The sequence below is a fragment of the Pseudoliparis swirei genome, chromosome 12, assembly GCF_029220125.1.
Source record: "Pseudoliparis swirei isolate HS2019 ecotype Mariana Trench chromosome 12, NWPU_hadal_v1, whole genome shotgun sequence".
Classification (NCBI taxonomy): domain Eukaryota; kingdom Metazoa; phylum Chordata; class Actinopteri; order Perciformes; family Liparidae; genus Pseudoliparis; species Pseudoliparis swirei.
Genome location: NC_079399.1, coordinates 12,582,784 through 12,610,144, shown reverse-complemented (window position 1 = coordinate 12,610,144; position 27,361 = coordinate 12,582,784). Strand labels below are relative to the sequence as shown.

The window sequence follows — 27,361 nt, the reverse complement described above, 5'->3', positions numbered from 1 at the left end:
AAGAGTTTCAAGGCCTTTTATATTTCCAGTTTCCAGTTTATCCAGCAACAAAATATATGAGTCTGTCAATGTAAAAGTTGATTGACATCAATGTTTGACGCATACATTAAAGTTGTGCGGTTAGCTATTGATATGTGAGCAAAGCTGTATGTTGTATGCCAGTACAAACTATATTTCCCTCGACATATTTCACTCCTTGTGGACATTCTCATCTTAAAATTGGGACTTTTATTCTTAGAACTTTGAACAGTAACTTGGCTCACGAATGATTAATCCTCCTTTGGCGCTAAATGGATCTGAGTTTAATGCGTCTCCAAGCTGTCCACCATTTACAGAAAATATGTCCAGCAGAAACCACACAGGGACTATCATGTACATCTTTTGTTTAATACAGTAAGCCCATTCATTCCTCTTTTTGTTATTGTATATGCCTTAATCCCATTTGCAAAAATTAGATTTTTATCTCCCTGGTGAGTTTAATCCTGCAGCACGGAGGGAGAAACTGCCTGTGAAACCTCAAGTGATTGCTGCAGTCATTCATTTTTAAGTTTCTGGCATGTTCACGATGAGGATGTGGCAGCTCCCGCTGTGACGCATTTACTGAACTGGAGTCCATCAGAACACGACCGTGAGGTACAATAAGTACAGAGCTGATAGGTATCATATCGGAGGGGTAGTTGGTTGTGCAGAAAAATGTCAAATTAAAAAGGAGAACACCAGGAGATACAAGCAGCTGTGGAATGTAGCCAAGTACATTAACTTAAATACTGTACTACAGTAATACAGAACAGTTCTCCATTCATGCCACAGCAGAAACGAGAATGATCAGAATCGGTCCACTCTGTCCATTGAATGGCCTGCAACCATACACTTCTGCATTTAGCTTCAAAGGGTGTCTTTGACGACAGTATTCTAAGAAAATAAAAATCATCTTGTTTTGCCGCCTTTTTTCTGACATCCTATGGCACAACAAGTTATTTTTCCGTGGATCTCAGATCTCACCCACCCAAAACCTTGTTTCAACTATTCTTATGCCACCACAATGCGTTGAACAAGCTGCAGTGACGTCCAAAAAAATGTGTAAAAAAAATGTTGATTAGTAGCTAATTCATTACTTAGTAACATGTTACACAAGAGTATAATGATTTAAATTAATATTTACATTTTAGAATTAGGCCGAATTTATGTCAGTTTGGTTTGATACAGTTTGAGGGAGCTCACGATTAATTGTCTGAACAACCAACAATCTGTTATATTGTCTGCACATTCCTCGGCACCGCGACTCCCCTGGTTGCAAAAACAAGTCCGATTTTATAGAAGTCTATGAAAAAACTTAGCATGAAGCACACAGCTGGGTGCTAGCTGCTGGTGATAATTTCTATGAGACTCAATGCTTGTTAAACGACAGCATCTCATATTCTATTTCCACATATTCAACACAGAATAAGTGAGATGTTTGTGCTGAGCAGATGTGTGAAAGAAATGTATGAGGAATGAAAATAATTACTTTAATCATCGTTATTAATAAAAAAATTGTTTTATGCATGAATGGGTCATTTGTCATGAGTTATTTATTTGACTTTTTTCCATGCCAACAAAAAAATGTAACCCACACATGAGTGTGTCAATTACTATTATTATGAAATAATCTAGAATAATATAACACCCTTTTTCAGCACTGAATACATTTAATTTTGATGGAAAATAACGCTAAAAAATAATACTTGTGCACTGTCACTGAGCATTTTAACAGTATTTCTCACTCATAAGTAAAAGGTCCCCCACCGCTAAATACTCAAACAATGAAAATTCCTTTCTCATAAAATGCAACATAATTCAAATCTTTGTTGACTTAGTGAGCGACTGCTTATGTTTAGATGCTAAGCAGTGAGAAGATTCAGCCTCAAGACAGCTGGACTCATAAAGATGGACCTACTTGGAATGTGGCAGTAAAGCTGAGCGGTGGAGAGTCTCTGTGTGAATGTGTTTAGATTCAGTGTCATCTGAGTGCATTAGGTAGAATGTAAACACACGCAGCAGACATTTACTGAAACCAGTCTGCACACTTACTTGTTGAACAAGCGGGCGGCAAACGTCGCCGCATGCAAACATTGAATCGGACCAGCCATATTGATTTAAACACTATAAAGTCTCGACGGGGCTGAATGGACCGACTGTAGTGCTCAAGCCATCATCTCCTCAAGACTCCAGACAGATAGCTCGGGGAATTTTTAAACAAAGTTTGAGAAATCCATCATATCAAAACCGTTTTAGGTTTTATTCGGGCCCCTGGTATCTCTCATCTCTTTTGGAACTTGACAGTAATTACAGCCATCAAGGTGCTTGTCTGGAGCCATCAGCAGAGAGTGTGGAGACTGCTTCCCCTCAGCTGGTCCGACATGGACGTCTGACATCACTGCTCCGTTTGTGTTAACAGAGCTTGAAGTAATGGCGATTATCGCAGACAGGCCAGATTTATTCAGAGTTGTTGCCCCGGTCTTAATCATACATTAAGTTAACTGTTGCTGGAAGGATAATCTTATAAACAAGGTGAAGTATTAGCCAAAGGAAGGAATGTGTGGACGAACTTAGGCTGTGAAACGGTCGAGAAGGGAGTTCTCCTTCTGAAACCATATCAGTAAAACAGGGAATCATCTTAATTTTACACGCAGAGTTCAGTTTACTCTGACAGTTTTTGATCAAATAAACGTTATGATGTTTTCAGGGTTATCTCAACTTGAGCTTGAGACTTAAACAGAAAGCCTGCGTTACAAACTAGTCTTATGGAGTTTAAGAGAAGTGTGCGTTTAGGGGGCTGAGAGAGTCTAATAAAAGGCTGTGTTTCGTTGCATTATGGGAAATGTAGGATCCAACTTTTTGGGGTCCAAAGTGACTAAAAGTCAGGTCATCTTTGTATGCGCTTCTTCTTTCTTTGAAACCGATTTCTTGTAAGTCCGCCTAACTTTAGGAACATGCTAAACTAAATAGCTTGATGACCTGTTTATTTAAAAAAACTATTGTTTTTAGGTTATTTGTCACAATGTACTGAATAAGGCAAGCATTACACGTGTGTTAAAGCTGTGCTGGTGTCAAATATATTGCACTTCTATGTCATTAAATAACATGTTATAAAATATTAAAATTATGCCATTTCTTTCCATGTGGCATTGAGTAAATTTGAATTGAATTGCTTTATTTCCACATATTGTTGAGAACAAATAAATATTCTCAGACCAGTAATGCTGAATTATCTGCATGTTTTTAAATTTAAAAAATCAAATAAAAATTGAAGTATGTTACCATTTTTCAGGATACAATCTGTTGGGGTCCCATAGACTGCTGGCCACTTAACTGCTTTGCTGGACTGTTGAGGTTATGTACCTTGCTCAAAGGCACCCTGGTGGTAGCACTGCAGGCAGGACAAAGCATCAGTTACACACTCTCCCTGCCAGATCGTCTGAGGCAGTCCAGAGCTTTGAACTGGCAACCGTCCAGTTCTATCTGTACTGATACAGTAGTATGGACAGAATTTATGGTTATTTTGCTTTATAGCTAGATTCACAGATCAGATTACATCCATAGGCTGCGTTATCCAACTGAGCTGCACAGATTGAAAACACAAATGTTTCTTTGTAGATGCAGAAAGATATAGGTTAAATATCATTATATTGACACCAGCTAACTATATGTTTTTATCATCAGAATCTGATTAACAAAAATAACACAACTGATTAGATCAAATAAGCTTTTTGCAGACTTTTATATTCTGTGAGGGAATTAAGTCAGGTGATAAATGCCGCCTTGTTGGTTACAGTAGGATGAAACCCCCGCCAAGCTGGACTTGGCACTCCTTCTTCACAGTGTTCCATGAGCGGTGAACTGTGCTCCAGTTTCATGCTTGTTTGACAATGTTGTCACCCTTTTTCCTCTTAAATATGAAACACTAAACACATGTGTAGAAGTTATAGCACTTAAACAGCTATTAAATGAAAAGACAAATTATTTTTCAGCATAAAAAGAGTTGATTGATTGCAGTGCTCGTTACGTAGGTGTTACTCTATTAGGTTTCATGGTATTATGTCTAATGATGTCAACTTTTCCCTCATGTGAATGTGCTTCACCACGTATTCATTCGGAGAGAAATGGCTCAGCTAAATCAAGTATAAACTCTTTATAATGCCCCAATAAAACACCGGCCCAGATAGAAAAAAGTCATCTCTGGAGAGAGAAATGTGCATAACATCAACAATCTGCTGTGAAATGAAGAAAGTGACCTCTAGTCCCACTGCTCTTGCCCCACTCCCATTCATCAGCTGCTAGTCTCCACTAAAAGCCGACTTTACAGCCGGTTGGCGCTCAAACTCTAAAATATGTTCTACTGGATGGACACAAGTGTCGATGAGGTGGTATTTCTCAGGCCCCTTGTCTTTCCGTTATCGCAGGATGTGGAGTCGGGGAGAGCGAGGGAGCGGAGTGGGGAGGACTGCAGCCCTAAAGCATGATTTACTTGACCTTGCAGCTCTGGAAACTCACGGCCAGAACCTCATTAATTCCCAGGGTCATTCCGTTCGGACATAAATTGGTTAAAAATCGGAACATGTGGATGACTTCCAGACATACACAAAGAATTATAAAATCTCTGGCCTCGCCCCACCCGGCCTGACTCTCCTCGTACCCACTCCAAAACCAAAGCATTTCCAAATCGCCGGGTGTAAATCACCCAGGTCTGCTGGGAGGAGTCGTCTCATCCTGATCGGAAGGAGGAGGCCGTGGAACGTTTTGTGCTTATTAGGCAGCAAATATGGCGTTGTTTTATGTGATTATCAACTGTGAATGATTTTTAACTTCCATCCATTTTGGAGCCTTGGCCTATCTTTTGTTTGGGGAAAAAAGGAGCTGGAGGAACAGCAGGGCTTAGAGGGAAGCTCAATAAATTACACTAATGCACACATTTAAAGGGGCTCATATTCCCTCTGGCCTGTTATCAAGACTACTCCAGTGAGAATGTAAACTACCTCTTTCTGTCCCCCTCCCCAGGCCCAATATTTAATGTTATCATGCTTTAAAACAACTCCACTGTTTATGTTATCACAAATAAAGGGCAGATTATTTCAATTTGTTCTCACTATTTCATATTGGCTGCAGATAAGTCAGGCAAATAGTTGTCTAATGGTGCTGTTTGGCTCATTAATTCAAGAAGATAGACCCTGCAATGTATAAACACAGTGAAGTCAGGGCTGGTGAATCACACCTTCAGTTTATAGAGACCGACAGAGGGGGAGGATGCTCCACATGAGCCCACACAAGGAAAGCCGTGGAAAGGAAAACAAGCATAATCCTGCTGATAAAAGAAGGATTGTCTCAAAGTTTATTTGGACACGCGGTGCCTGGCTGAGGGTAGACCCTAATGAGACAGCAGCCTGTCCAGAGTGGATTCATCACCAATGGATCGGGGTTATCACCCTCCGCCATGCTCTACTACTTTTAATCAGGCTCCTCTCTGGCCACTCCCTATCAGCAGCAGTCCATCTCTGGAGCCGTCTGCATCCCTCAGGAGCTGCAGACAGGCCCAGGGAGCATGGCTGAGGAGTGCATTAGTAAATTATTGCCTTGTGGTTTAGCTTTAGTGTCTGTCATGTCGCAGAGTGAACACACATAAGCACACATGGATGTGCGTGCACTTACATACTTGAGACATTTATTCATGGGAGAGCCGATAGATGAGATGAGACATTGTAGTAAAAGTCTCATACATGCTGGAGAAGCTCAGAGCAGAGATGTGATTCAAGAACCCATAAAAGCAACACCTGTTGGATATAATGCAATCCACAATAACAGCCCTGCAATAAATACACACTTTGTGGAGCTCATAATGTTCTATTTCTGAATAAATGCACATAATATATGAGGACTATGACCTTAAATCTGAGTCTCAAATACACTCACACACTCGTCCACGTAAACAAAATCTCCTGGACTCACATACATTATGTCTGTTTAGTTTATCTTTAAAGGTGATTTAGTGCTGGTGGTGTTACTCACGACTACGACTACGACACGACCCGCTCCCACCTCATCAACGCGCCCCCACAACCCCAAACAAGCACATTAAAGTCACAACAGCTTTCCATCTTTGTTCAGAGGAGATGGCACAACATGATTGTGCAGCTCACCGCCTGCATCTTTGTCTGAAGCATAAATAAATATATGTTTTCTTCCTCTACCTCCGGTTAAGTAAAACACACAAATCTCAGAGGCAGAGAGCGGGACCTTAAATCACTTATTGTTGATGTCTAGACCAGTTAAGTCAATAATCTCCATCTTGCCACCGCGATAAGTGATATTGCAGGGAGACACTTTACCATTACTTCTCTCTGGCAGTTTGAGTTTTCTTATAGCAAAAACATCAGTCAGACCATGTGTTCTGTGTAATTAACCCTGAGGGAGAAATACCCTTGAAAGTACAAGAACAATGCGACAAATTGCATTTCATGGTCACAGAACTTCAGGGTTCCCAAGTTGTTGGATGTCTGCAAAAGATGTTCACTGTGTGTCGCAAGATGAGTGCAGCCAAACCATGAGAAACTTAATGTCTGTTGAAGAGAATACAGACACTTTGGTTGAGTACACAATCGTGGTTAATAAGCTGTAAAAGGGAAGTCTTTGCACACTCTACAAATACACTTCACTGCCCGGCCACACGAGCCATGTGAGGAAATCAGAGCGAGATACTGCTTTTTCTTAAACATTAAACATCTAAATATATATATATTGAACTAAGAAGTGAGCTATAAGCACATGTCTGACAAGCACATTATTGGATAAAACATGACACATTCAATAAGCATACCATAAACAAGAGATACCATAAACAAAAGCCAGCCTCAGGCACGTAGCCATGATTTTATATTCTGAGGTCAAGACTCAAAAGTTCCGCAGTGTAACCCGACACGCCCTAAGAGATATTAGAGATATATATTTCTAAAGCGATTTAACTGCCAAAATATTTTCAAATCCAACCTGTTTGAGCATTATCTGACAGAATGTTTCCTATCATGTAATTAACTATAACTATAATTGATTAATCATTTGGAATATTTTATACCATCCATTATCTGCTTCTAAGATGTCAATATTTCCCAGTTTCTGGTCTTTTATAATTTTGCACTGTTGGTCAGACAAAATAAGCACATTGAAGACGTCACCTCGGACTCTGGGACATTTTTGTACTACTTTCCGACAATTTACACTCACAATTCTTCAATTTAAATAGGTCGATGATGAAAATAAATTGTAGTTATGGTCCAGCTCATACAGTTCACAGCCGTGTTTCATAAAATTAAGTCTTCCACCAGACAAGTCAAGATGAATTGAAGCGTCATGCTCTTTTGAATAATGGAAAAATCCACAATAAACCTGTTTCAGCTTTATATGACATAGCATCACCCTATTCCCCCGGACCATCCCAGTAATCACAGGCTGCGTAGCATGTGCATGTACGTTGTGTGACCGGTGCTGCCGGCTGCCGAGGAGCCCTGCATCCCATCACAGGCCGTAATGGAAGCCAGATGTCTGCCTGTCGGTTTAAGGCGCATAATCAATAGCCTCACTTAGAGCAACTCTGACTTTCTCTCTCGCTCTCTCCTCTTCAACAGCTTGTTATGAGAGGATCTGTGAGGGAATGTCGTGTCTGTGCCGCAAACAAGTGGAAGTGTGTAAAGAGTGAGATTAACTAATTGGATTCCCCACATGAGTTTTTGTTTGGAGGAGGAGGGGTGATGTGGCGAGGTACGAGAGGAAGGGAAGCGATCCCTCCCTGTAGCCTCAACAAGCTACATGACACCGCTGGCTTGCTCCTCCAACTCCCAGACATTGACTGTGGGACTCCAGGAGTGATGGAGGGATGGGGATTCCCATGCAAAAAAAAGGGAAAAAATAAGATTTCGTCCAAATAAATATCCTGAAGTGGCACTCAAAGTGTCGCAGCGCATCTCCACTTCCTGTGACTGTTTCCTGCAGTCAGACGGGATCGCTTTATATCTCAATCCATGAGCTTGTGCCGAGGGAAACATTTAGAAGCAGATGATGGTTGTTTTTTTCAGTGTGAGAGGAAGTGAGGGGTATGTATACAGCACAGGGTTACAGCAGGAAGAGGCAGAGGTGTGGCTATTGGAGTGTGCAGGTCGTGACCTCCAACTTTGTAATGATCATCTGATGGATGCTGTGAACCTGAGGTCAAACGTGAATCAGAGGAGAACAGAGAGGAACAGGGAGGGCAGAAGGAAGAAGAGTGGGGGGCAGTTATGCATCGTCAGTCTACTATACTGTGAATAAAATTTCAACAGAAATGTATTTGTTGACTCACATGACACCGTCAATGATGATATTATATGCAGAAGTTTGTTGTTCTCTATAGTCTTGACTTAATTCATCTTTTTTGATCCCACATATTAAGAATATGACCAAATATTACAAAAGATAAAAAAGCTGGTGTAAAAAAAGAAAAGAAGGAACAGTCTCAAGAAGATTTCAGATGTATTATAATTGACATCTAATTTCTTTGCAGCTTTTGCCGTCATTTGTATTAGTGTTACTCACAGATATAATTGATGACGCTCAGACAAAGACATCGCTACAGCAAACAAGCTGGAGGTTCAGCCAGATCATCCAAACTATTTGCTCATGATTTTACTTCCAAATCACTTTGGCTAAACTGAGAGATTATTAAAAACTTATGTTTACAAAATGTTGTTTTTATTTCTGATGGCCAAAGCCTTTAAAAAAATAAGACCCAGAACTCTCCATTAAAGTTGACGAGGAGGATAGCCAGACATCAACAGCACTGTGAGGATTTTATTGATTTGTTTATTTTGCATTAACCAAACCAAAACATTGTTACATGATTTAAAGTAATGCAACAGATGTAACATAAACATCTAGTTGAAGCAAAAACAAATTCACGTCAGTTTCTCACTTGTCTATTGAGAACTTGAAACTCATCTTCTTGGTTTGACTGAGTGCAGTTAAACAGAAGTGACTCTTTCCACATCTGTACACATGTTCGTACAAACTGCTGTCTAAACTCTGCTCAGACAGAGCGAGCGGGGCAGTCCCTGATGAGGGCCGCTGGGAAACAGGAGGCAGATCTTGGGTTGAGGCCTCCGTCCGCCCGGAGTGGGAATAACTCCATTTCCACTGATAAAGGCAGCTGGCTCTGGCGACGCTCAGTTAAGTTTTATAGTCAGATATGCACAGATGATTAGGCCAGCTGTGCAGTGTCATATATTCCTAAACAAACCCTGCAGGAACTGAACTCTCACCCCTTGCACATATGGGTTACGGGGCTCGCACTCACACTCTTGTTTTATACTTGCTGGCTTGCGTGAAAGCTTACAAATGTGACCCCCATCAAAGCAGTATAAATAATATTCTCTGTTAAAGTGCAATACGGTTACAGTCTGAGGAATTGATTTTCTCTGACCACACTGATGCAAATAAGGACTGTAATTATGATCTCTCACCCGCATCCACATCTGTCTGCTAAATCAGTTTAAAGGAAGTGGAAAGGATGTGATACTGAGCAGCGCTTTCTATAAATCACCTGTTCACTCTCACTTGTGTGTCTCCATCTATGGTTGCTGTGGTGATTAGTTTGTTGGAGCTTTCTTGATCCAAATTGTTTTGATCAAAGGGGCTGCATAATACTCAGCAGCCCTAAAAGCCCCCGCGGCTCTCTCGACGCCATAGCTCTGTTTGTTTTGGAACAAGAACAAGATAAACCCAAGTGACGTCTTATTTATTTTCCCGCTCCTGCCCTCTCCTACCCTCAACAAGCGGAGTCGTGGAGAAGAATTCCTAAATAATCCATCAGTATCAGTCTAAAGTGTGTGTTCTCTGGAGTGTTGACACCACACACACATATAGATATACATTGGAGTGTGACCAGGTCTAATTCTACAACAGAGTCTGATAATAAGGGGCACTATCAGATAAAAGGGACATGAGCAATGAGCCATGTGACATGCTTGATTGTGATTGGTCCCTGGGGTGGTCCACTGCAAATGCGTAGCCTCTCTCACAGTAAAGGAAACAATCGTCTTACACGTGAGTCTAAAATGTAGCTTTTTATTGTCATAATGCACACTTCTTGTGTTAGTTAGTTTCCGGTTAAGTTTAAAAGGTAATATCTGAATTGAAGAGAATGTGTTTAGGGGACTGTTCATACACTGAATAAAGAGGCTGTCTTTTGACGGTGAGTATTTCCTTTTAGCTGTTCTCCATAAAACAGCATCTGCGAGTCACGATAAGCACCTAAAAAGGGGAAATGAGGAAACCTCAGGTTATACTCAGCACACTTGAAAATGTATCTTACTTCAGAGAGGAAACTCAGGTGACCTCAGTGGTGTCATGTGTCAGGTTCTGCCTGACTGTAACAGTTTGTTTTGTGATTATCACTGTAAGACATCAAACAGAAATGTAGTGGAATCAACTCATCGTTTAACTTAACGCAAATATACAACTTGAAAGTCTTAGAAATACAATCATGAAGCCTCTGTGCATTTAAGGATTTTGTGTTAGTTTACATTTCTCTTGTTGTTACATTTATATTGTTTCTGTAATATTTTCTTGTTGTATTTTTCTCTTTTTGCGGCGTATTTTTAAAACATTTTAACTCCTACTTTAAGCTACATGGTGTAAATATGGATCTGAATTGTAAAAACATGTTATTATGTCTGTAGAGGCTCTTATTTTGACGTGAACCTATACTTTCTATATTATTGGCACATTAACTATATGTTAACAATTGGAAGAGCTTAGTGTCATGTTTGTTTTTGTATTCGAAGAGGTCATTGACCTTCATTTGTACCAGGAAAGTGTTGCAGGCGTCCTCTGATTACAGTTGTTTTTCTCTTAAGAACAAAATTGTGGGGACGATAGTTATCAATGTACCTTTACTTCTTTTTACAACTTTAGACACATTAAGATTGGAGTTGTTCTGACTTGAAATGCACTGCAGAGTTCACTAAAGTCATTCAATGGAGTTTCTAAAGAGCCATGATCAGCACATTAGCAGAGTTCCCAGCATGCATTGTTTGAGAGTAAGTCAAACTCTCCAGAGATACTACTTTTTTTGTAGTTTGAATAAAACTGTTTTAATAGGTCTACATGAAGTAACAATTATGAATAGGATAAAAAACAGTGTGAACTAAGATAAGGTTAACATAAGGTGAATGTTCATCACTGCCACTCTTCACATCAAGGTCAAAGAGGACATGTCCTGAAAACCTTTTTCAGTGCTTGTGCAAATACATTTGGGTATCTGAAGTGCCTTACTACCCCAAACTATAAAATAAGACAACCCAGTAATTGTTTTGTGTGCTGCGTTGATCAGAAAACATGTGATTCAAAAAGCCATTTAGATTTAGCTCCTCATCCGATGCCACATGCAGCCTGCTATTAGAATACACCGCTCCCACCTGAGTGTCTCCACCCACCACTTGAGAACTAACTTGGCAGGTGAATCATATTTTTCTCTCAAGCCAATCAGACCAGACTGAGCTTTTTCAGGAGGACTCTTAAAGAGACAGGAGCTTAAACATAGCGTTCAGAGAGTGAATGCAGGTATATACAGGCAGACAGAAATATAAAAATAAAGGGTTCTTTGAACATACAAGCATGTAAACATGTTCTAGGTACACTTATGCAACTCATGAGATGACTTTGAACTAATTATTACCTTTTTGTTCATTTAACTTGCATTGGTTTGATTTAAAGGAGCATAAAACAATTCAAGCTGTCCCCACTTTGACATTTTTACATAAATCCTCAAATCTAACCTCACAACATGATGTTGTAATCACTGAGATAAATAATAATGTCATGCTCCTGAAGGCCAGCGCTGAGGTTGAATATACAAGCAAGTCTCTCATTTGCACGCACATAAAGTCATCTCCATTTGATGCTTGTACTCTAACATACGGTTAGTTTGAAAGCCACAGGCTGTTCAGCCCGACTTCAGAGAGCGGAGTGAAATTGTGCTGCTGATGACAGGTCATGTGAAATTAAAGTGCTTTTTACATCCTCTCTTTTGTGCTGCATCTCAGCGGGCAGCCAGAGCTCGGCCATAATCCCCCTCCCAGTGTGTGTATCACTCAGTGAATTCAGCCTCCACGGAAACGGGCAGGCGGTCAGACCATTTCACAGCCTTAATTAATACCAAACTCTGCACCCTTAACAAATTACAGCGTACACCACATCGGGTTAGCTCAAGACACGTCAGCAGTCTGCAATAAAACGGTTCCTTCATGGCCACATTAAAAACAGGGCGGTAGGTCAGAGGACTTTTTAGCTTATAACTGATTACTGTTGGCCATCAGCTCAGAGTGTGAAAGCAGTGTATTATTTGAGAAGGGTGGTGAAAGAGAGCTTGAGTAGTGCTGCCCAGGTGGCGGATTCTCCACCGGGGGCCGTCCAAGGATAACCAGGAGAGCTTTTTTGGTGGAGTGGGGGGGATTGGCCACCCCACTGTGCCCCGCTGGCTGTGGTCCGCAGCCAGTGCAGCAGTAGGTAACATTGGAGCCAAGGTGGAGTGAGAAAGGAAGGGAGGAAACTCGGAGAGAAACCATGAAAAATGTGGAGCATGAAAATGTCTCCCTTGGTTTATGGCAGCGCTGCTTGGCTTCCAAGAGAAACACATCTTTAAATTTAACTTGAGATGTCTTTTTTTTCTCTCTCTCCCTCCACTCCCGGCTGCTGGCAAGGGCCTGGTTTTGAAAGTGAGGCCAAGATGCTTGGAAACTGCGACCATGTTAAAAAAACACTCAATAATGTGGCTTTTTGAAAATGTGGCGACAGCTTCTGTACGAGGGGCTCTGTTTTCAACGTTGGTGAACATGTTTGGTACGTGTGCAGCTGCTGAACAGTCCTCAAATGTTGAGAAAAACACTTACACGCTGAAGGTATATTTACTGGAGGGTTTATATGAAGCATATCGATTGTTTTGCTGCAGTACATTAAACATGAACCCTGTTGGCTCTGTGGCGTTCAAAGTGCATTTGACTGTTTCTCCATTCCAACTTCAGACACACTCTCTTTCAGGAGACAGAGAAACTGTCTTTAGAATAAAAAGCCATAAATAAAAGACTTGATACTGGTAATTCCAGTGAATGGGATTAAAATGATGGGGGCGGCTGGAAACAATTTTGGCCGGCCATTAAATTAAAGCTTCGTACCATGTAATAATATGTTGCTAGTCTCAGGAGGAAGTCCTCTCTCATGTCGATGATTCAGAGCTCATTTAGGAAAAGAGCATCCAGCTGATCTCATAAATCAGCGTTTGATGGAACAAACATACTTTTGAAGGAAACAGAGCTTCAGAGCCTCGACACTCATGGAGTAACAAGGACGGAATAAAATGCTCCACTGATGATGAACACATTGTAATGTGGTGAACATTAGCCAAAAGTGAACACCTCTCATTACAACGAGTGTCATGAAATATGGATTTATGTCTGAGAAAATAAAGTTTTGTTGGCAAATAAAAGGAGAGCGTGAGTTTAGAAATGTTTAAACACGATTGCATTTACTGAATTACTTTAATTAAGTACATTGTGTTGGTCCTTGTACTTTAATTGAATATGTATGTTCTCTACTACTGTATGCTACATTTCAGAGAGAAATACATATGGACCATGTTTAGTGGTAAATGCCAGTGTGAAGGATTTAGGGGAATCTATGAAATGGAACATGATATTCATTATTATGGTTTCATTCGTGTTTAATCACCAGAAAGTAGGGATGGTTATGTTAATCGTTAGCTTAGATTGAGCCGCTTATATCTCCAGTAGAAGCAGTTCCTCTTCACACAGTCTGCCATGACGCACCGCCATGTTTCTTCTCACAGGCCAGTGTTTGGACAAACCAAAAGCAAGAGCCTTTTTTACATTTTTGCGTTACCTGAAGGCCACCGTAGTTCTCCAACACGCTTGTGAAAGTACGGTATTGTGAGCCGCAGAGCTCCAAACCGTCACACCGCCAGCCGCTGTCTGACCTACGTGGCTCCTAAAGGAGTGTTGTTATGGTATTGATGGCTTCCTAGCCAGGTGAGAAGCGTCACTACAGTCCTGGAGGAGTGAGCGGAGGGCTCTTCAGTTGGTGGCAATCTGCAAACTACACCATTAGATGCCACCTATTTTTACTCAATGCCCCTTAAAGTAAATAAATACTTCAAAAATAGTCTTGCGATATTCACATCATCATTATCATCATGACAATTACTGACAAGATCATCGTCGTCATCTTCCAAAAGAGGAAGAAGCAGAATTACTCAACTAAACCTCCATCTTTCTGCACGCTGCAGCTTCTCAGGTACAGGTTGACTTATGTGCAAGCTTTGTTCCCCCCTTTTCCCGCAGCAACGCCGCAGACTCTCAGGTCTTTCCTCTGATGCATTACACGAACGGTGAAGAAATCTCCATCAGCCTATCAAACAACCTCACAGATAATGCCTCAAAGCGCCGGAGACGTCACAGCGTTTAGTCACGTTAATCCCTCCACCGCTGCAGACAGAAACCCCCTCCTCTGCTCTCACAGAGGTAATTTGTTTCACACAGTTACTTTTTCAAAGCGTTAAATATTGGCGAAATCTGCAAGGCTGGTTTGTTTTATGGGTTGCCCGGTCCTGGGTTGCCAAGAGGGACATATAGGACAGCTTTTAATGGAGGGGGAAAGGCTGACATTAAATGCAGGCCAGATGGACTTTCTCCTATCCTGCTCATAAAAGTTCCAAGGACAGTTCACAAATCAAGGCCTCAGTATTATGTTAAGCGTTTGGATTGTTATTGTTATTGTACATTTGCAAATACTAATGTAATTTATAGCTTTTCAAGCATAATTCGAGACTCAACCCACCCAGACATTTAATATGTGAGCGTTTAACACTTAATATTCAGTTGATAAAGTGCCCGGGGCTTTAACTGCCTTTCATGGAAACTGGCTATCATAACTCTGACAAGTTTTCATCCAGCGTGAATTAAAAGTGAAGATTAAGACGAGTGCCATCCACTTCATGACCGTCACAAGCTAGTTTATGAGAAGACTGTGCTGGAGTTTGGGGGTAAAATATCTCAAAAAGGAGCAGCCTCTTACCAGCAGGTATGACTGTGGAGCCAGCAGAAGGGGGAAATGAAAAGTGAAATTCAAGATGCGAGGCTAAAACGGAAAACTGCAGCTCTCTGGGGTCAGTCCTCTTTCCGGAGGAGAGGAAAGTGGACCCCATAGAGGAGAGAGTTTGTGGTGTTCTGGGTTTTTGGGTCACTCACTATGATGTTGCTGCTAACATGACAACAAATACCAGAAGGCTGTGAGGTTCTTAATATGCATTGAAAATAAGCAGGGGTATATTTATCATCACATTGAGCTTTGTGTCAAGTTTTTGTTCTTTCTCCTTGTTCAGCAGAAGTGTTAATATGAGAAATTACATCATATTATAGCAGAATAATAAAGTCATTCACTCAAATAATGTATTCAAGTGCAAACGTGTGGTACTTGAGTATTTCCATGATAGTGTGGTATTGTTCCTGTTACATAACTGATCTGCATACATCTTCCCTCTGTGAAGCTGTGAAATTGTTTATTTTACGTTTCGTGAAAACTGCCCCTGGTGGAAAACGTTCTTGCAGCTTTTACTTAAGTAAAAGTAGCAACACCACAATGTTATTGTAAAACTCTTACATCCAAAAGGTTTACTGATGTCAACGTATAGTATTAGCATCCATCTATTCTAAAATACCTAAAAGTCAAAGTACTCATAATGAGGAAGGAGACATATTATATAAAGGGAATATATAATTATGTGTTGGCACCATTGCAAGTAACTGTGGGGCTGAATTACAGCTGGTAGTTTAATCTATGATAATAATTTTCCATGATTTTGTTTATTTATAATCTGTATCTGCAAATAAAAAACTGTAATGCTATAAAATGTATGTGATGGAATAAAAAAACAATTTCCATCTGAAGTGCAGTGGACTAAAAGTATAATGTAGCATAAAAATTCAGTATTCAAGAAAAGTAAAAGTACCTCAAATTGTCCTTAAGTACAGTACTTGAATGTACTACTAGTTTCCACAACTGTACTCAACACTAAGAGGCAGAGCAGTAACGACCATCGATGACACTGAGGTCATGTCCCCAGTGTTTATCTCTGAATTTAGGTTTCAGCATCCAGTGTGGAGTTTATTTTATACAAATAAAACTTTATTTATGTATTTTGATTACAATATTTGTTGACTCAAATGTGTGGGCCAATAGATACAAAACTAACTGGAATGTATTCTAAATAAATGAGGAGAAGACTTGGAAACACATGGCAATTAAAATGTAGAGCACTTAAACAATACTCAAAATACAACTAAATTATATGAAATTACTTAAATAAAAGTGATAGTAAAATTATGTAATGGTGTATTTTCCCCAGTATGTGTTGGAGGACTCCTGGTTCAGCTCTGCTGACACGATCAGCTCTGCATGTTGAGTACTTTCAGTCCGAAGCACATGTTGTTACAAATACTGTTATTCATCTACTAGTAAACATTTGAATGAAGGAATAGCACTAATTGTTGTTGTGTTATCTCTATCGCGACACACTTCTTCACCGTGCACGGATACATGGTTTTGGTTGTTTATTTTATGGAAACCCAATTCAACTTGAGATAAAGCTGCACCCAACTCCTTCAGAGTTATATCATACACTTCTGATAGCCGAGGCAGATTGCGCATTAACTCGGAATCAATGTATAATATTCTGTAGAAGCCATTGGAGCTCTTAAAGAACAAACTTCTTCTGTTACACACATCTGTTGTTGTCACTGAACTGCAGCTGGATTTGGAAAACACTTATATGAATTATCCTGTTTTTATACCAGAAATGTTTTTACATCATGAAACATCTGTATATACAGGACTGTCTCAGAAAATTAGAATATTGTGATAAAGTTCTTTATTTTCTGTAATGCAATTAAAAAAACAAAAATGTCATGCATTCTGGATTCATTACAAATCAACTGAACTATTGCAAGCCTTTTATTCTTTTAATATTAATATTTTTTAATTGCATTACAGAAAATAAAGAACTTTATCACTAGATTCTAATTTTCTGAGACAGTCCTGTATATATATATATATATATTAAGACACTGAACGTTAGTTAGTTAGCTTAAAGCTGACTCTGGGGACTTATAAAAATAGAATTACTCTGACAGCCTTAACAGAGATTAAGGGAGGGAGTGTGTCATGACATCATGCCATTAAAACATCTTTAAACAGGGTTGAGCTGCGCATGTGCAGAGTTTGCATGTGTGTTGAAGAAACAATGTTGATTTCTTCTATCTTTTAAATCTTGAATGGTCCCCATTGACCTTCATGATAAGACTGATTGGGAAATGACATCTCAACACTACACTGTCCTCTCATGTTAGTCTTTAGTTGTTAGTCATAATAAAAAGGAGCAGGTCGGAGGTGGACTCTGGTTTTTAAGGGGGGGGGGGGGGGGGGTTATGAGCAGCACTATAAATGGAGGAGATGTTGATTGTATCTGCGCCTGGATACATAAAATATACTCACCCGGGTCGTTGCTGCTATCTGGAGCCAGTAAATGTATACAAACTATAAATTATTCTCTTCTTCTTCTTCTTCTTCTTCTTCTTCTTCTTCTTCTTCTTCTTCTTCTTCTTCTTCTTCTTCTTCTTCTTCTTCTTCTCTTGCTTTCTCTGCTGTCGGAGCTGCAGCAGGCTCAGTAGGAATTTAGTTCATTGAGTTAATGTGTTTATATGAGCAGAAGATGTATACATTTATCATAGAAGTATGATTTGGTCCATTCAACCGTAGACTGTTTCTCTCTATAGAAATACTCTTTTTTCCCACGTTTTAAATGGTAATAAATTATTCATTTTAATCAGTAATTTTTGTTTTGTTTTTATTATTTGTTTTTAATGCTATATTAGACTCACTTATTTGTTTCTGTATTTAACCACTACATGTTGTAAGGCAGCTTTTATCAAATTAGAAATGTATTGATTTTGATTTATTTTGTTGCATATTTACGTGCATACGTTAATTGTGTTATTGTTGCTGAGGCTTTTAATTGTCCCACTCTATATTAAAAAGCAAATAAAAACAATAAAATAAAATAAACCAAAGAGAAATATTCTTCACACTAACATGTCTAAGGCAGATGAGAACAAATAATTGGTTGACTGCTGATAAGTGAGCAACTAGTAAATTCCTTAAACTAAATAAGAGAAAGAAGAAGAAGAATTCAGTAATCCAATAAAGTAAGAAACATTTTATTTACAATATTTTCAGTGCAAATTATTATTAACAAAATAGCACAACTATATATCCAGAAAAAACAAGTAATACATGAACACTGCTGTGATGTTCTGAAATGCCATTTATCACGTGAAACGAGTGGTTCACAGCCTAAACATGTAATTCACAAGCCTTATTTCCTTCTGACGAGGAAAACATGATGCACACGAAGCTCTTGGGATGAAAACGACAGTAAGGAGATGCAGGATGTCCGATTTTTAAATATTTAAATAGCTTTTTTATTTTTTATTTTATCGTTTTTATTTTATCGTTAGCCTATAGCCTTAGAGTGAAACCTTACTGACATTAACACATTCATTTGGTAATTTGGAGCAGGTTCCTTGTGTCCGGGCTAAAATAAAGTGTCATATTGAACAAATAATTGGGCCTATGGCTCGTTGCTCCACTTGTCCCCCGGAAGCAGGTATACATGCTTTACGTTGCAAATGTCTCATATAGTTAATGAATTGACACTCCAGATGCGTTTTAACATCACGGTTGTTCTTCTTTCAAAATAATAATAAAAACGTATTGTTCATAAACTACAGCCGTCATATCAGTATCTGAGGGGCCTCCGTGGCAGCGGGCGCCGCCTCCGCGCCGCTCACCGGCCCGCTGCTCCCGCCGCTCCCGCTGCTCCCGGTTATGATCACGCTGGTTTGGTGTGTTTGCTCACACATGTCCACATGTCCGTCGGAGTTTTCCTCCGGAGCCTCGTCGGACTCACACTCGCTCCGTCCCTCGCTCTCACACTCGGACTCCTCCGCCGGCTCTTTGTGCTCCCTGCTGCCGGGCTCAGACGCGCTCTTGTCCGGCTGCTCCTTCTCCTTGTCCTTCTGAGCCTGCGCCTCTTTGGAGTGTCTCCACTTCATGCGTCTGTTCTGGAACCACACCTTCACCTAAACACACGCGCGCACACACAGACACTGTTGGGTCACACTGTTCATGTGCGTAATAACAACTGCAGCCTGTCAGCACAGTACATTTATTTTATTTACCAACATTTCCCGAGAATTTTCTGGTATAAATTGAGCAGTCTCATTTTAGGGAATATCCTTTCCTTATAATATTTCACACTATTTTGAATAAACAATTCAGCGTTTGCTCTCCCCTTCCTCTCCTTTCTAATGAGTATACAAATAGGCTGTGTGCACACACACACACACACACACACACACACACACACACACACACACACACACACACACACACACACACACACACACACACACACACACACACATACACGCACGCACATGTTAAGAGCTCTATTTAAAGGGAGACCAGGCAAAGACAGCAGCAGACAAAGTGTAAATATTATTAAACACTTACATGTTGCTATAGTAATGTTGCAATAGTATACCATTTTAAATGCAATACAATTAAATAATCTGCGTCCGTTTTCATTCATGTTGACATGTTGCTGGCTGAGTTTAAGTGACGTGTGTACAGTGAGATGAAATGTAAACTGTGTTGCTCTAGATGAGTTTCATGGAGCATTGCTCAGTCAATCAGGTTGCCAACTTCAATTCAAGGATTTGACATTTAAAATTACAATCTCATTTGAATCCTCCAGGCTTATGATTTAATGTGTGCAACCATATGGAAGCACACGTTTAATTTGTATATAATTGTATTGGTGTGTCAAGGCCAGAGCCACCGTTCAGGTCATTGTTTAGTGTTTCTGGGAATTTGTAGTTTTAACAACCTGTGGCTACTTCATGCATGCTGGGTATTTTATAGGCTGTAAAGTATTTTAAAAACCTGTAAGAGTGAAGACGGCAACATTTAGACCTGGCATACCATGTAGGGAATTAACATATAAAGAAAATATAATTTATAAATAACAGAATTATTAAATATGACAAACTGTAATTATTTGTGTTGGTGAATAGTTCTAAGGGGGAGTAAGGGGCCCCTGACCTCTCACAAATTATAATGACTATACGTCCCTGTGATCTTATTGTTTTATTATTTATTTGGATGCTTACAAATATTCCTCCTGAAGATAAAAAATACTATAATCAAGAAATCATACAGTAAATAATACAGCTACAACATAATATTAAAAACAAACATACAAATATAACTAATACAATTAGTTAAGAGGTGAAATAAAATAATAACAATCTGTTATTTGATAATCTACATTCTAAATAAATTAAAGGAAACATATCTTGCTTATTTATCTGGTCTTCCCCAATAATTTATTTGTCTGTTTCTTAATATATTTGGTGTCTGTCGTTTTCTCTAAAGAGTATACACCTTATATAAATGATTCTTGCAAGAGGTAATCCAAACAAAGACCTGTGCAGGTAAACCTCGTGTTAGTACAGCCTCTCACCTGAGCGTCTGTCAGCCCGAGCATCGCAGCCAGCTGCTTTCTGTCCGGCTTGGTGACATATTTCTGTATCTCAAATCTTTTCTCCAGTCCTTTCCTCTGCAGGTTTGAAAACACTGCCCTCGACCACGACCTTTTCCTCTTGTACGTCTGTGGCATGGTGTCTTTAGTGAGGACGGCATACGGACCTAAGAGACATGAGGAGGACATGAGGTTGAAGCTGAAAAGAGAAACCAGAAACCAAAGGAACATTCACTGCAGGTGTCTCACACATTCAAACAGAGAGCTGGATGGGCCAGTTTACTGTCAGTCCTGCATGTGGTGACTACCTGGGAAGGTGTCCTGAAACTGATGCTGGCCTGAATGCCTGCTGCTGCTGCTGCCTAGTGAACTCATCATGGAGGAAGCGTCGCTCATCCCGGGGTCTATGCAGGAGAAGTACTGGCTGGCCGGAGGCTGAATGGGGACGTGGATTCCTGACTGACGGTTCGAGCTAACGATGGATGTGAGATCTGTTACAGAGCGAGAGATGATGGACTGAAGTCAGGAAACAAAGAGTCACTGGCAACCTGGGGGGCAAGGTGGTCTAGTATTTAGAGAGACCATCAGACAAAGTCAAAGCCTGGATTCAAGTGTGACTGCTAAAATGTCTTGTAGCTGATCATGACCTCTGACCTCTCTGGTTAGGGGGAAAGAGAGTGTAGGATTTCCCCACAGGGCTCCTTAAAGTGCATGTTATGAGGCTATTTGGGCTCTAACTGCTCTGTGAATATGTTATATACTGCTTCTGACTTTACAATATTGCTTCCAGTGTGTTGTTTCTAAAGTGTATACATTATTTTCTCTTAAACGTATCATTAAAAACATGTTAATAACTTTGAGGCCATAACACACATCCCTAAATATAGTTTAGTTTAGCTGATAGAAAGCTTCTTTATAAACACCACATATGAGTTGGTAAAGTCAGTGTGTACTAAAAATCTCTTTTCTCACCTCTTAATGACGACTTCTCTTTGCCTCTCTGATCAAAGTCTGTCGACAATATCCGATCAATTCCGAATTTGAGGTCCTTGCTTGAAGGCGGGGGTGCTTGTTGGGAGTTAAATGCAGTTCTGGAGACTGATGTCAGCTGTAGTCCGTGTCTGCTGTAAGGAGACGCGGGACTCACCCTCGCGCCGTACGGCTCGGGCGCGACGGGAGAAGGGCGCAGCAGCGAGCTGCCGGAGTGGCCGTGCGGCGCGCGGTGGTGGTGTCCCATGTGCACCATGAGCGCCGACGATCCCGAGATGTTCTCCGCATCTCCAGCCTGCAAAATGTCTGCGATGCAAAACGATGGTTTCTTCATCGTATCCACCGCGAAGCCCCCCGCGCAGTACGCAGACCAGAGGCTAAAATTTGACGCGTAAAACGGGTTGAGCCCGGCTGTGTACATCCCGCAGCCTCTAATGCGACTTATTGTTTCTCAGAAGAGGGTTTACACGGGCAGGCATGGAAGAAGAAAAAAACAGGCACGGAGTTTTAGGGGGATAGTTGACCGTCCACTTTGTGTCAGTGCCAAAGTCGATCTCCCAACTCTAAAATCCAAACCCTGCAGCTCCACTCTGAAGTTCCTCCGCTGACACTGATTGGTTGCTTTCTGAGCCAATGGATGTTTTGCAGTCGCTCACATCACGCCCTTCCAAATGAGGATGATGTGTAAACCAACCAACCCACACACACACACACACACATGACTGGGGACACTGAAGAGCAATTTTGATCCTTAGATGATGGATAGATCACTTAAAAAGAACCCCCACACATCACCGCACCCCAACTCATTACACCCATTACCGCTCGTGTACATTTTTTTTTTTCTCACTCCAGAGGCAAGATTACAAGCAATGGATTGGAAATGTTTTTTTAAGAAACCGTCATTTTTAAACAAAACATATATGCTCTGTAAAAAAGATTAATAAATCAAATCGAAAAACATTCCATGCGATTATATAAAATAGGAATGATATTAATTAACCGTAACACATCGACGTGTATGATCCCGAGCCCGGGGGAGGCTCTATTAGCGGCACTCATCCTGTTTTTGATGGGCTGTGATTCGTGTTAAATGAGCGGATATTCCTGCTAGATTTGCCCCCAAAATAGAACCTGTTTTAGTATTTTAGGATACAGCAGAAATCCTTATTTCTTCCGGAGCAGAGGGGGGTACTTTTATAATGACTGTTAGCACTTCCGCTTTTCAATATTTGTGCAGCTTTATCTCGACCTGCAAGTTGCACGGTGACGCAAATCCGTCCCCATGCTCACAATAAACAGAGGAAACCGATTCCCCTCAAAACACAATTAATTTCAGAGGCGATATACTTGAGGCCCCTCAAGATTCACACGTTGGATCCTGGCCAATAACATGTTAGAACACAACTCGTATCAATGCTAATTGTGTAGTTCTTCCTGCAACGTGAATTGATTTGTCGTATGCTTAAAACAACACCTTTAAAAAAAAGTATACATATATATAAATCTATATATACTTATAATAACATTTGTAATTACAATAGGTTTATAATATACTTGCTATATTTTTCTAACTGTCAATTAAAATGATCTCTCTCTAGTTTTCTCCCCTCACGCCCCCCCCCCCCCCCTTCATCGCTCCGATCGCCTGTTTCTCTCGCATGTGTAGAAACAATGGCTTCTGAAGCCCGCATTCATTTAAGCTCTGATTCATGCGGCCGGAAGCACCGATGACCCTGGCTGCCTGCTATCATGCTGTTTTCAAGTGACACTTTCCCGGGTTAAAATTAGAAATAGACCATAACGTTTGCCCTCCATCATGCAGTCAAAACAATCCAGGGAAGAGGATGTATAGCAGACGCAGAACGCCTCGAGTTATTTCAGGTGCTGATGAGCTCTTTAGTGGGAAGCGTTACACACACACACACACACACACACACACACACACACACACACACACACACACACACACACACACACACACACACACACACACACACACACACAGTCACACACACACATACACACACACAGGCCTCAGATCAGCCTTTACACTCGGGCTCCGTGAGATCAGCTGGGACTCGTTCAATGAGACCTGTTCCGCTACAGGACGACATGGATCCATAATTCAAGAGATCATTTGCTGTTTGCAATCATGAACGAAGGACACTTATTTTAATTTATTTCACTGTAAAGAAAGACATGGTGCACTGTGCTGGACACAATTTGTATTACATACAATTTTACAAATAGCAGAATTGCACACGTCCTATTATTTTCTTTAACGCTGCACCTATTTCTGCAAAAAACACATTTGGAGGAAAGAAACATAACAAAACTACGGTTTTGTATTCACGCACACACAAACATACTCACACACACGATTTGTATAACAAATAGATTGTCTGCATGTTCGCAGACTTTACCGTATAACACAATAAAGCAAAAATGGTATTGTTTCCTGCTGTGAGTGTTGCATTCTCTTCCATTTCAAATGTTATAATCTACATTAAAACTAATGGAATTACATACACATATTTAATTTAAAGAGCGCTGATGATGTTCTTTTTATCACACGAAGACTGCAGCAGAGGCATAAGGTTATAGTTATATTGTCTTTGTTTTTATATTATGTGTGTTATAAAGAGTGATCACTGATTTCATATCAATGAAGAAGTGTTTATTGTAGAAGTTCAGAAGTTCAGGTTTTAAAAATTAAACAAATCACCTGTACCTGAGATATGACATTTCTAGCCAGAGCCCTGCTTAATACTATTATTCACCCTTATTTCCCTTTTCCCCGCGAGACAGTCCTCAGAGGAACTGTAATGATGGCAGGAGGGATTACTGCCAGTGCCAGAGGCTCCTGTCTCTGTTTGAGAGGCTGCAAACACTCCAGCTTGAATCTGTCTTCAAATAGAAAACTCAGTCATAAAATAAAAATGAAAAAGATAACAAATGTGATTTTTTCCCCCTGGAATTTGTTTGAATACTGCAGAGTATACGATACAATAATGTGTGGTATAGTCTCATGTGCTTTTTCACAGTCACACATTATAATTTGGAAAGTACGTTGACTAAAAATTCCAAGATATATATATTTCCATTTGACACTACTTAATATTTTTTCACTCCATGTCAGAGCAAAACATTTAAAGATTAAGATTTTACATTCAAAAAACATGATATGAATTGTTAAAGATTAAATAAATTGTTTTCACAGTGAAGTAATGGATTCATTAATTAAGAGATTAAGAGGTTAACATCCAAAGAAGTGAAACTACATATATTTTGCAAAAAATCAAGGATTAGAGCAAAGTGTAGTTTATTTATATACCTAATTATCTTAGATTGATGATTGATGAAGTGACCTCACTTATGCTAAATAACAAACTAGGACTAAACCACTTGTACATGATTTACCTAAAAAATATATTAATAATCTTATAATCTCACATGCAACAATAGATCTGTGGACGAGGACATTTTTGTGCATAAGTACTTTTAATTTGCTAATAATGTATGCACTTTTGAATGCAGGACTTTTACTTGTAATGAAGTATTCTTTATATTGCTCTAGTGTACTTTTACTTAAATAACACAACTAGAATCTTCTAAAATAGCGTTTAATAGAGATCAAAACATATGTGTTGGGCAAGAGACATGAGAGCTAAACAGGTTAACAATGAGTACAAATGTCAGCAGATTAATCAGTCAGCTAAATGCTGGTGGAGGCAGCAGCTACTTCACAGGTTCACTCAGCCGTGGAGCTCACACAAACAACATGAAAATGAAAAGTCAAAGCGTTTATGAGTCACATGGCCACTGTGTGGAAAACAAAGCCGTGCTGCGCACCGCCGGCTGCCTGAAGTTTAAAGCATCGGACGGAGCCCATTGTTGTCGGTTGATTGCTGGCTGTGTGTTTTTCAGGAAGCCTTATCAGGCGGAGGAAGACTGAATGAGCACCTCGGACTGAAGCCCTGCTGGATCACAGGCTGCAGGACAGAATTACATGATTTCCATTATTACACTGAGAATTATTGCACCCCCTCCGTAAGACTGCAGCTCCAAGCCAAGATTACTATTTCTGGCAATGTTTGCCTCAGGAAGGAACTTTCGCAGATTTAATGGGACCTGGGCCATTGTACACAGCCTTCTGTATGGCACCCGGCCATCATTATAAAGTCAAAACAAGACTGTCCCCGTTTATGTGATCCCCAACATAGACACACACTGAACTCCCTCTGAGGTGCAGATGAACTCAAATGATTTTTAATTCGACTTCATTGTCCTGCTGGGATCGGCTTTGTGTGTTTTGCATGAAACATGAATGTCTTTGTTTTCTGAGCAGTACAATGTAATTACATGACCAATATATACGGTGTTCCTTTAGCTCATCTTTGCTCAACAGACAGCGGAGGAACGTATTCAGTTCTATTAAGTCAAAGTAGCAATACAACAAAGTAAAAATACTCTGTTACAAAAATCAAGTCCTGCTTTCAAAACTGTACTAATTGTATATTTTACCATTTCATTGATATTATATTACACTGTTAGAATTATGCTCAAAGTAGAAGACATTTCATATAAGTTTATATAATTAGTTCAAGATGAAACATATTGAAATGCATATTGTAGGTAAGGTAACAAAATAGATAAATAGCTGACTATAATAAAACCTGCATGAGCATGAAGGCAGTAACTGTCCGAGCAGCTCCCCCCAGTGACACAATATAGTCTCTCTTCTTCTTCTGGGCTTTTTTCTTCAAGTAGTTTTCTTTTTGATTGGAATACACTCCTAAGTAATTTGATCTACAACAACAAAGTAATTATGCAAGAGAATTTAATACATGTCAGTGCAGAGACGAGCAAATATGTTGTTGAATTTGAATCAGTGATGATGATATCGCAAGATCAATGTAATTAAAAATGCAAAAGTAAAAGTATCCAGAAAAAATGGCCTCATTTCTGATTTATTGATGGCAGCATGTTACTGATGTAGCTAGTTTAGGTGGAGCTACTTTTAATTTATGTACCCACGATAAATCTGGAAGTTGAGGATGATTAATAGGAGGAGAAAGAACACAAACTAAAAGCTCTACTTGCACTTTTCTCTCATCTTTGCTCTTTCTTTGGGAAATGTGGGCTGATTTCATCTCAAACTGTTAATTTTTAAGAAAGCTATGTGATGAATTAATTACTGTAGGCCTATAAAGGTGTAACACAAATTTACCACTAGTTAAATATTTAATTATGTAATATATTGTTAATAATATAGATTAAAAATATAAAATGCAATGTCAAAAATAAATTGTGATGCATTTATTATATAAAATAAGACGTTATCATACACTATTCTGAAATGACCTGCATTAAGAGAATACTTTTAGTTTGGCTATACATTTTGATGCCAATACTTTTGCAGGTATACATATTATATCATAGATATAGATATTGCTGCCCGGTATTTCCTTTTGTGGTTGCATGCTTTTGGCTCTCAGCTCTGCTGCGTCTAGTTAAAAACATTAAGTGTCATTAGCTGGACACTGGAGTGGTAGACTAATCACACTCACCCCGGCCTGCCCTCTGCTGTAAACAAGCTGAAGGAGCGGCTTTAATAGAAGCTTTTAAATGGGATGG

General features: G+C 39.8%; 1 protein-coding gene across 2 annotated transcripts; it reads right to left on the bottom strand.

Annotated features, from left to right (window-relative positions):
* Positions 1-18,323: 18,323 nt before the first annotated feature.
* hlx1 (H2.0-like homeo box 1 (Drosophila)) lies at positions 18,324-22,295 on the bottom strand. 2 transcript variants are annotated; one of them, XM_056428195.1, is made up of 4 exons: positions 21,704-22,295; positions 21,040-21,222; positions 20,714-20,898; positions 18,324-19,268 (listed from the first exon to the last, which is right to left on the bottom strand). In XM_056428195.1, exons 1-4 carry the CDS (start codon positions 22,140-22,142, stop codon positions 18,921-18,923), a joined length of 1,155 nt encoding a protein of 384 aa, XP_056284170.1. In that variant the 5' UTR covers positions 22,143-22,295; the 3' UTR covers positions 18,324-18,920. The 2 variants fall into 2 exon arrangements, with proteins under 2 accessions (XP_056284170.1, XP_056284171.1); XM_056428196.1 differs by lacking the exon at positions 21,040-21,222 and having other exon boundaries at positions 21,704-22,294.
* Positions 22,296-27,361: the final 5,066 nt, after the last annotated feature.